Source organism: Corvus brachyrhynchos, unplaced genomic scaffold (genome assembly GCF_000691975.1).
Source record: "Corvus brachyrhynchos isolate BGI_N302 unplaced genomic scaffold, ASM69197v1 scaffold101, whole genome shotgun sequence".
NCBI lineage: Eukaryota > Metazoa > Chordata > Aves > Passeriformes > Corvidae > Corvus > Corvus brachyrhynchos.
In genome coordinates, this window is record NW_008237239.1 from 9394320 (window position 1) to 9405841 (window position 11522).

An 11522-nucleotide genomic window follows, 5' to 3' on the forward strand; every position below is an offset into this window, starting at 1 on the left:
TTTGTTTTTCAGAGTCGTAGGCATTGGAAGGGAATAGATAATGAAGTATCTACCCATTTCTAACTGGCTGACCCAGCTTGGTCTTGCAGAATACTGCACACTCTTTGAACAATATGATGGTATAGAGGTGAGAGTTGTCCTTTTTCAATAAAATTCTTGAGAAAACGTTAAGTAACATCTTTAAAGCTACTAAAAACACAACTAAAATGTGTTTGTAAAAGTTCCCATTGTTTTACCCTGAGCATCTGCTGTTCAGTTAACAGCAATCTTACAAACTTTTTGTTCCTTCTTACAAACTTTTTGTTGAAGTTTGAAGAGCAGGCATATTGCATTTGTACTCTTTTGTGGGTTTCTTGGAGGATGATTCCGAATTTGGAAGAAGGATGTTGGGTCTTTGAGAAAAGAAGTGGAACACTCTGTCACTGTTGCCAAAGCTGAAAAATCCTTTCTACTGAAATGTGAATTCAACCTTAGTACCAACTTTTGCATTTGAGCAAATCTAGAAAGGAATAAATTAGAAGTAATAATTATTCAACTCCCTACTTCCATGTCATTAGTTACATACGAGTTATCATTTGAGAAGGAGTATGACATTCTCAGGCATGACTGAAGTTCTCCAACAGTGAGAACTTTTTTTTTTTTAAAAACGGTGTTAGCCAGTGACTTAAGAAATTGAGGCTTTCAGTAATAAGAGCACTGTTCAGTCTAAAGCAAATAATGTTAGGCTTTTGGAGTGGTTTTAGTTTGAAAAAAAGACTTTAAAATTACAGCTTCAAAACCAGTGGTTCACACTAGAAACTCTGTGTCAATTGTCTTATTATTTAGACGGTGAATCTCGTTTTGTGTTTTAGGGTCCAAATTGCAAATCTCCATTAGAAAAGGCCACTTTCAGTAACATGACTTGCTAGTAACAAAATACTGTACATTCTATGTGCCTCTCTTGATCTTATTTACAGCGAAAACACAGTAAACACAGTAAAAATATAAAGAAATATATTTTGATATATTTCCTATTTGCTCTGAAAGTTTTTATCATCAAATGAAGCTTTGTACCTACTTATAAATCAACATCAAATTGAAATTCTGTACTGACTTATACATACTGCCTGGAGTTATTCAGCAACTTATTTTGAAAAAAAAATAGTAATGAGTTTTTGGAGAGAAAGTGGATTAAAAGAGAACCATTCAGGTTTGATTACCCAAATGCATCATATGGAAATTCTTGTTCTTCAAAACAGTGTCACAACTCATGTTATCTACTATTACAGTGAATATCATCTCCATTATACACAACCTTCCTTTCCAAAATCATTATTCCTATCAGTTCATGCTGAGATATGTCTTCCTATGTTAGTTTAAGTGCAATTGGCATACTAGCACTTTTGGGGATTTTTTTTTTTTTTTTAAACTCAAAGAAGTCATAGTTTTTAGAAACTCTCCAGATAACTTGACCAGATGTGTTTTGAGAAAAAATTGAGAGACAATGAATTAATGTTTTAAAAGAAAAATACCTCATTCCTTCAATGACATACCTAATCATGACAAGAGGTCTTCATATAACATATAAATATACATACATTTGCTATTATGTAGCTTAGCTATTATGTATGAGAAACAGGAAATGTATCTGAAAGACACTTGAATTCTCCTGTGTTAATAGTATAATTAATTATTTAATTAATAGTATAATATTTTTCTTACTCTGGCATTTGCTACAGGACTTATTCCATCTTACCGAAATTGACCTTAGAAAACTGGGAATTGAAAATCAAGGCCACCGAACACACCTCATTTCCAATATCCTCCTACTTCAGGAGGTAAAACAAAAGAGAGGTAAGATTTCAATGTTGTCTCCTAAAGACTAAGGAATGAGCTAAGGCAACCCAAGCTTCCCTGTCACAAAGGATGATAAACAAATACCCTGATTCAGCCTGGATACTGCTCTGAATGCAGGGGTACTTTACACAGACAATAAGAGGAATTGTTAAACATCAGTTTAACAAAAATTAAACATTCATATTTTGGCGTGGGTTTACAAAATAACATACCCTGTATTTTTTATAAAAGTTGTCATTTAGAAAAGGCTCCACTTTCATTTCAGTTTCTAGTGCTCTCACAGTCTTCATCTTAACAAGACACAGTAATGTTAACACACCATAATTGACGGAAGTCTGTGTCACAAATATCTTCCTCATTTGGAAAGATCATATCAGAAGGTCTAAACCAAGCTAATTTGTACACATCCTACTTCATCCCTACTGAGGAGCGGAAGAGTGCTTACACAGCTCAAAAGTCTTTCTTTTCCATTAGGGACTTTGCTATGAATTAAGTCTTGATCACTGCATCATTTGTTGTTTTTATCAGTCCAGTATCAAAATTCAACTCAAGTTTATGAGAGTTGGAACAAGCCCTGTAAGACATTGTAGTCTGAGTGGAAGTTATTCAACTGTGACTTGTTGTACTGGATATTTTGAGAATTGTTCACAAGATAATGAGATAAAAATATTATGCATTCTGCCCAATAATTCTTCAGATCACTGCTGAAGGCTTTTACAAATTTAATGTGAAGCACTTAGTTACTTGGTTAACAGTCCTGCTTCTACATTCTCTTGGTCAAGATAAGACTTTTGGACCATGTGTAGAAATTGAATATTCATAAAATATGTTTATCTACTGAAGTTTCCAGAAAGAACTAGAACTGATTGTGTACAAGTAGGTCAGTGAATTTCCTCAATGTTTTCTGATGAGTTCAATATTGGTTTAACAATTACACAACTTCTACGGCTCATAGGTTGGATGGTGGATGTAAATACGACATTTTTGTAACTGCTATTGTGAACAGATTAGGAAATTATTTCAGTTGATGATTGCAATGAAACTGGATGTGTTTCAATTGATATTTGTTTTTGCATGCATCAGGACTGTATTTCATAATCGTTTCAGGTATTGGAGTGCAGAATGTATTACAATTGACAATGTAGCACTGTTTCTCAGAGGAAAGGACTGTTCAAACTGTCATTCATGTGGTAAATTGATTTGTAGATAGTTATGCAACATTTCAATCAACTCACCAGAATGTTCCAACTCATGATTGCTCTGCTTCACATACGTTGAGCTACATCAAATCTTGATGTATTGCTGATGGCTTCAGTGAATATGAATTTTTTCACACAGATTATGCAAAGTGACAGCATGATGCCATTTGAGTTTTGTTTTTTTCTTTTTGGCAGTTAATGACTAGAACTCTTTAAGCTAAATTCTAGTAAAATTAGTGTTGGTTCATATTCATATTTTTATTGGCATTTATCTTGAGCAATGTTTCCATTCACTGTTGGGTTTTGGCTAATGATAATTAACTGTATAATTGAATGACATGCTTGAAAAAAATACAGACACATTGATCTCCAAGTTCTGTTTACACCAGAAAATTGCATCCTGAATAGCTTTGGTATTAAGGATTTATTAAGGATTTCTGGGAAGGTTGAAAACAGATCGGTTCAGTCAGTCATACACGAGAGTGCAGACTGGTTTGTTTTCACAGTAGGGACTAATGGTTGTTATCCCGTCTCCAGCCTATTATGACATGGTTTTGTTTTGTGTCTGTCTTTGACCGAATGCTGTGTCTAGGAGCAAAGTGCCTAATCAGTTACACTGAAATGCTTGTTTTCCAGCACTGAACTTCACTGTAGTTAGACATTAGAGAAAATGTTTAAAAATTTCTATTCTATTAAATAAATGCTAATGTCCTACTAATGTACTTACTGGCAAAGAGCAAAAGCTATCTTATTATGTTTGCTGTTATTTTGAGCTTTAAACAACAACATTTTATTTGGTGCTTGTTCAACAGTTTCCAGAGAGTGCTTCAAGTGATAAGTCACTTTAATAAGTAAGCATTTGCACGGGGTTAAAAGTGAAATTAAATTTTGGGTATTTTTGTGAAAACATTTTCTGTTTTCTAAAATGTTATCTTGGCTGTGAAACTACTCTGAACAGGACATGTTTCAGTACACTAAGATTTGGGTTCATCCTGTCTAGCTCCAGCTACTTGGGCTGTATTTCCACAGTAATTAATACCAAGACCTGTGGATTGACATAATCTATTCATTGCCATAATGTCCAACAACACATGAGAGCTGGATGAAACATGTGCACATGATCACATATCTGTTGAATCAGGCAGAGTACACAATACGAAGTTCACTAGCTTGATGCTTTTATGCCATCTTTATGGCAGCCAGTGATAGGGAAGTGACTAGGATAACTGATTTGTGAGCAGCATTAGGTAATCAGTAGGAAAATAAACATTCAAAATTGTTAAACCACTTCAAGCCGGCAGAATGAATTTAATAGTGGATCAGTGATTTGAATAATGGGGCTCTGATATTTTTGGTCTGTATCAGAAAACTTAAAGGCTGCTGTGCTGTTGACTCTTGACCTTAATTGAAGCTGAGTTTCCAAAATCCCAGCCTAAGCAGTCTGTGTCCTTTTCATCTTTCCTTAGCTGCTTTTTCCCATCTCTCTATCATTCCTTTAGTTGTCTGTAAAACTATCCTGCAGCTGCATGGAGAACCCATTGGGAAATATGTCTAGCTGAAAAACCACCTTTTTTTCCTCTCCTCTCCATCCGCATCAAGTCCCCAAGCCAATTCCCTGTTCAGCTGCACAAACGCTCGTATGAGCCTGAATGGCCACGGAAGAGACAGCAGAGCTGAGCCCTGCTGGCTGAAACAGCTCTGCTGCCCAAACTGAAATCACAGTGTTAAGTGGGAGGCAAGTCATTCTCTGCTCCCTCTGCTATTGGAGAGAGACAGATGAATTCAGCAGATAATTCAGTTCACTACCTTTTGTAGGTGTCTGTATTTTTTGTTGATTGTAGAGATATGCCAGGATGGCTCTTCCTGACAGATCTCTTAGCAAACACTGACAGCTGATGGAATTAATTTAGGCCTAAAAGCTAAAACTGTGGTTGTTCTGGAATATTTAATCTCTTCTTCTGAGTGCAGCCTTACAAATTTCAAGAAAGCATTTGTTTCTTTTTCTCTAAATATTGATGATCTCCAGTATTTTCTTAGGATTTATCACTACCTTTCATTTCCTTGCAAACCAAAGTATGCAAGTGGAAAAGTGTTTCCAGTTTCTGAAGATTTTCTTCCTAAGTGCAAAATTGTTACCAGTTCTAAATATACTTCCTACCCTGTTTCATGAACAGAGGACTCTGTGGCCATGTACAGAATCAGACTAATAGTTTCTCCAGGATCAGCTACTGGCAAAGTAGATGTCGAGTGAAAACGTGAAAGAGCACAGCAATCCATAGTGATACTTTCTTAGAATACTTTCTCAGTCTCTAAGCATTTAATCTAACAAAACGCTTCAAAGGTATGAATGGGAAGAGACATAAATACTCATTCCATGATCTTTTTGGCTATATCTTGACTTAGCTTTTGATGTGCGCTGTAGCGTGTTCTGGATCTTGATGTCCTGCCATCTACACCAGTATCCATTCATGTACTCATCACGTGCTGTGACTCCTTTGAGATGTACCTCCTGTTTTCTGTTCCAGGGAAATTGTAGAGTTAAGTGGTGAGGCCTGGAACATGCCTGGGCTTGTCACAGTGTGAAATCAAGATGCATCCAAAATTCGGATACTAGCACCTCTAAGAAAAGCAAAAAATATGGGCTATGCTCATAGGAATGTTCTCAGTGGCTAGCTAGCACCTGTTTAAAATATTTGTTTGGCATCTTAGAAAAGCCAGGAAATTACATATCCTCTTCTAGAAGAGGCTTCGTGTGGTATGACAAAAAGTGGTGACAAATTAGGTGTAATCTGACTCTTGTATTACTCAGAAAGGTCTTCCTTCCATGAGCATGAGACATTGCACTCTGTCCTGCACCAATCAGCAGTTCAGACACATCCTGAAAGCCACAGCCCAGGACTTGTAGAGTAGTGCTTCTGGAAGGAACTGGGGTTTTCTCAGTATACTCTAAAGCAGGGTTTATGCTATGTGGGATTGGACCAGAGTGTTAATTAATCATATTGTTTTATGTTTGTTGTATTTAGTCTCATTTACCATAGTGTGCTACAGTCTGTAGGAGTGTGAGTCTATTACGATTTTTTATGACCTATAGTAAAAGAATAAATCATGCTTCAGATGTGTTGAGGAATCCCACTATGATGTGACCAGCTCCTTCAGTCCAGTAGAAATGGTACCTATAGAGAGGGAAATGTAAACACATAAATGAAAATGTCTATTCTGATACAATTAAAAAAAGGCCTTGGGTATTTCCAGACATGGAAGATATTTTTTTTTTTTTCCCTTTAGGGACATGAATTTAAATACAGCATTATATTTGAAAACTTTGTATCATTTAACTGTTAAACTATTTATATACATTTGCATGTATTCGTGATGTATGTTTCTATATATCACTGGTAGAGTGATGAGTGGAAAGAAATATAGAAGCAATGTGATAAGTTTTTTTTTTTAAGGAGGTGTTCTAAGAGCTAGAACTTTGTTAACTTCTTTTACTGAGATGAATTCAGAATAATAGCATTTTATAGCCTAATGTGATTTCATTAACATATTGCAGTGTTTTTCTCCGAGAGGCAAAAAGTATAAAGAATATTTCCTTTTTGTCTTGTACAGGCTTTCTTATCTAGCCTTACTGGATTTTAATAAAATATATGCATTGACATAATTTATTGGGGGTAAACATACAGTAATATGCAAAACCTGAATTAGATTGAATGCAATTAATATTCCATAACTTCCTGCTTTTAGATTTTGCATCTAAATTCTTAGATAACTGTTTCTGCCTATGTTGTATTTCTTGCCATGCTGCAGTAGTATGAAGTCAAATATGAAGTGATTTCTTGTTATAATATGGAAGACCTAAGTTGTGTGGTATTAAGAAGGAAGCTGAGCAATCACTACAGAGCCTGACTTGCGCTTGGGGACAATATAAATAGAGAAGTCCATCTCCAAAGAAGGTGTAAAATAACTGAGGGAGTCTCTCCTGTGTTTTTATTAGATGACCATTATAATTAGCATAAAGCCATGACTGGTTTGGCATAGTCAACCCCAAATATCTTGCCTTTGTCACTCTCAGATAAAGTCCTTCTACACATCATGGTGCTTTTGCTCTTTGAAACATTACAAATGCAGCCATAGTGCTTTCGGCAGTGGTATGTAGTGTCAACCTGTCAGATTCCAACCTCATGCTAAAGTATGCTGGTAGCTTTGCCAACAGAGGGGAGAGGAAGCTGCTTTGAACATTTTGATCTGTGTAATAGAGGTGGCATTGCAACCTGTGTGGTCTATTTTGCTCTCACTGAGAGACACAAGGATTTGGAGTTTTTTGCTTTCTCTGTTTGAGAAGGTCAGAAATGTAAATGCTGTTACAGAGTTGTTAACAAACATCTCTGACAGTACCATTTCATCTACTGAAAGTTCCAAATTTGTTTATCGGTGCTTTCTGGCCTTTTGTTTATCCTTACCTCTACATCTAAATTAAAAACATCTGTCACAGGTAAAGAGAGGCTGGTAATTCTCCTGTATTTGAGACTTTTAACAGAAACATGGAGAAACTGAAACTTGCAAGGAAGTCTTAGATCCCCAGTAACAGTTCTAGCACTGCTAAAAGCAAAGAGAGGAAAACAGACCCTCTAGTAAAAAGGGACCCATAAGACATCATCCAGCTTCTTTCCAGTTTAAAGTATCATTTACCAAAACTAGTCATCAAATGAAAACTGGATTTAGTGCCATTCTACCAGTGTATTTCAAACTTTTGAAACAGGTCTGTCTAATCAATGCCAACACAAACAGCTTCACGTGATTTTCAATACCAAATTGAAAGAGGAGGGAAAGGGACACAACATATTGTCACAGAATCAGTGTGATTTATTTTTAATTACTAATTATTTTTGTTCAAGATGAGGGTTTTACTGGTTTATATCTGACAATGACTGAGTTTATATAACTCCTCAAACACTCTTGCTGTACTACAACATTGTTTGCAGAATGATCAGCTGTGGGACATGTCTGTTTGCAAGCTTTTCTGAGGCTGGGGATTGTGAGGTTTCTGAACACTGACTCATAACAGATAACTCTTTGGGAGTTTGTGAAAGACCGTGTGTCTCCAGACCTAAGACAGGTCAAATAATAAGAGATGATGTTGGTAGTTTTATTTTGGGGGTCTGGATAGGTGCTGACTAAACTTGCCTGTTTCAGTTGGCAGCCAGGGAGGACATTAGAAAGCACAGATAAAATAAATATTGTCAGATTCCAAGTGCTGGAGCATTTTTCAGTTGATATTGTCATTCTTATTTGCCCTGATATCTTTGATTAACTTGAAAATTACTAGCAAATAAACTTGATTTCCTAGCCAACAGCTATGATCATTATTTTTTCTATGTGGCATCTGTGAGAGTTGAGACTCAAGTGTAGCATTTTGTTTGTTTGGGTCCTTTTTCTTCTAAGACAAGTATGTAGTAGCAAATTGCTTTGACTTTTGTTTATCGGGGAATCTATAACAACTGCTGTGTGAGCAATCCACATATGCCATGTCCTCATCGTGTGTAGTTACTTCTGCATTTTATCACTGCAGCTGCAGAACAGTGCTTTTGGAGTAAATGTGTTTTCTCCTGGTTGTTTGAGGAAGACTGGAATTCTGACATTTAAGGACAAATAGAAAATTTCCCATGAATCCACTTGTTTTGTCCCATTGTTTTCTTTGTTTTTGAAAGCCAAGCACATTTGAAAATGCTCTCAAGAACTGGCAAGTACACAACTCTTGGCATAATTAAGGCATGCAAGCTATAGCAGCACAGGTCTTGGGACCTGTGCCCCAGTTGTGTTCCTCCTCACTTATCTGTTCAGCTAGCTGCTTTTCTGGGTGTCTTTGCAGGTGAAAAGATGCACCTGTACATACTCCCCCCCTTCAGAATGCAGAAGTCAAGGATGGCTATGGAAGGCCACAGCAGTGTGTGATGTGTGCTGTGCTTCTTTCAGGACACTGGTGCTTCCAGACTTCATCCTACAGCTCAGTAAGCTCATTTCCAAAGTAGATAGAAAGTATGAAAAGAAGTTTTGCAATGAGGAATCTAATCTACCTTAATGCAGAGTAACTCACAACCAATGGAGCTACTGTAGGCAGTCCTGTGAATTTTTCCTTCTTGCATCTTGTAGGCACATTCTCTGTTACCGCTTTGCATCAAGTATGTGCAAGGATGGGTTGTGCAAATAGTCAAACATGAAGACAAAGACCAATTTTCAATTTCACCTGAAGACAAAATAAAACTTTAGGAAAAGAATGTAATGACTCATACAAGAGTAATCACAGTTTAGGCAGGGCTGCCCAGCTACAGTCCCATTACTTAGCACGTAGGCATGCTACTAAGGAAATTACTGCCCTTTTTCTGGTTCTTAGTCATAAAAAAAATGACAAGCATGACACTACTTCCTATGTAACTACAGTGCCTAAAAATTTCCAAAGTTACTAGAATCAGCCAATAGAGACCATCTTATGTGTTAACAGATCAGAGTTTTTGGCATGGTTTTAAATGTCTTTTACCTGTACTGTGGAACATGTGGTTTAGATAGAGAAGCAAGACATTTTCCTTTATGCAATGAGGAAAATAATAGTTTGCACTTCTGTAGCATCTTCCACTCGATAAGCTGATAGAGTACTATACAGTCTTCTCTGTGAAAAATAACTACCACAGTGATGTATGTTACAAAAATGTTAGTATATGTCATACAGGAAATAGGTGGGTCAGAATATTAGAACTGAATGTGGAATCCAGGTATGTCAACTCCTCTTTCTGTATTCTCACCCTAATGCCATTTTTCTTGCACTGGACATATTGGTGAGGCATTTTGGTGTCCAACATGAGATCACAGTCTGGTGTTCTTAGGTTCCTTTCCCCTCCCCCTGCTCCTTCCCTCCCTCTCCCAAGTATATTTTGAAGAAAGATTATGAGTGAAATATCCTATGGGAAATCTCCACAGATTGTTACTCGTGGCAGTGAAGTTCTGGAATCTGTCACTGTGCCTGAAATATTTCTGGTGCCTCTCTATCCTCAATACTTTTCACAACTGGCAAGACAAACACAGAGTGCCATCAGCTTGTCAAGATTTGGTCGCTTTCTTAGTTTATCAGTAGCTCACTTCAAATGAAGGTCCAGTGTTTTTTTCTGGTTTTAATTGCTTCATTTTAAAAAAAAAAAAAAAAAAAGTCAGTTGCTGTGAGATATTTCAGATCTCTCAGATTGCAAAATTCAGTGTAATGGACAATGTGTAAGATGAGGTAGATGTCCTAATTCTACCCAGTACCCAGAGATGTGACTGTGGTAAATCATCCCGTGGAATTTTAATCCTGCTGCTGTCACTATTGGATGTTTAACTTGCTTAGTGTGAGAACACCATCACAGTTTCATTTATTTTTGATTATTGGCTTGATAATATACAGAGGTCCTGGAAGATACATAATGTGATCTTTAATTGCATTTGTCATTGAGCTATCTTAGGACCACAACTTCAGCAACATCATGAAGTCAGACTCTGAAGTAGATACATCAGAAGCAATTTATTAAAGCTAGTCCTGGTAAAAATGGAGGAAGATAATGAAAGGATTGAACTTCAGAGTGAAATGAAAATAGTGCATGAAGAGGATCTCCCAAAAGAGAACCACCATACAACTAGTAGGGATCAAATACTTGATGTCAAAATCAATTAAATATTTGGTTAGGCAGAAAATAATTTGCCTCTGGAAAGCTAATGCAAATGGGATAGCTGTGAATACGTTTGAAAAATGTTGACTTATGAGTTCTGATACGATGGGAATTGAAATTGCTTTGAACAACTGGAATAACTGTGGTAAAACCAGAGAAATGTTGGCCAGGCAGCCTGAAAGACTGAGCCAATGGGCAAGAGACAAACACGGCGTTAAAAAAAAAAAAAAACCACAAACAAAATCTGATCTAGACAGTGCTTTAAAAGTCAACTGAGTGTGCCTTGATTTGTATTAAAGCAAAAGCTCTGTGGCTGAGTCAATGGTACAGCTGAAGGTGCTTGAGGTAATTAGTTGAAAACGAAGGTTTTATCTATAATTATCTCATTTTTTTGAAGGTATACTTTACAAAAGGAGGATAAGTGGATAAGTGACCATCTGTTCTGTCAGTAGCTGCCGAATCTGTACAGCTATTTGACCCTTTGTTGTAGAAAATGCGTTTTATTCCACCAACCTGTTGCACAAATAACTTCACGCGACTTGGTAGGATGAGGGGGGCGTCTTCCAACACAAGTAAATTGTGTGTGCAAAGTGCGTAATAGGCTCTGAATCGTCTGTGAACAGGCTGGATTTAGCAAACTGTTAATTTTTGCTGTAGTGCTAATTTGAGAGACGAAATTATGGAGCCTAAATTGTTAAATCGATGGAAAAGGGCATCGGGAGGTCACGGCCTGCCGGGGTCTGGCGCGCCGGGGGCTCGGGGAGACTCAGCCTGAGCGGCCCGGAGGGTGTGG

At 37.1% G+C, this 11522-nt stretch overlaps 1 protein-coding gene across 4 annotated transcripts in view; it reads left to right on the top strand.

Annotated features, from left to right (window-relative positions):
* Positions 1–11522, top strand: part of BCAR3 (breast cancer anti-estrogen resistance 3) — a 94281-nt gene that overhangs the window by 25274 nt on the left and 57485 nt on the right. For all 4 annotated transcript variants that reach the window (XM_017729888.1, XM_017729890.1, XM_017729887.1 and 1 more), the window contains 2 exons: positions 13–127; positions 1719–1833. In XM_017729888.1, coding sequence (XP_017585377.1) covers positions 41–127; positions 1719–1833 — 202 coding nt within the window. In that variant the 5' untranslated portion in view covers positions 13–40. The remainder of the gene's footprint in view (positions 1–12; positions 128–1718; positions 1834–11522) is intronic.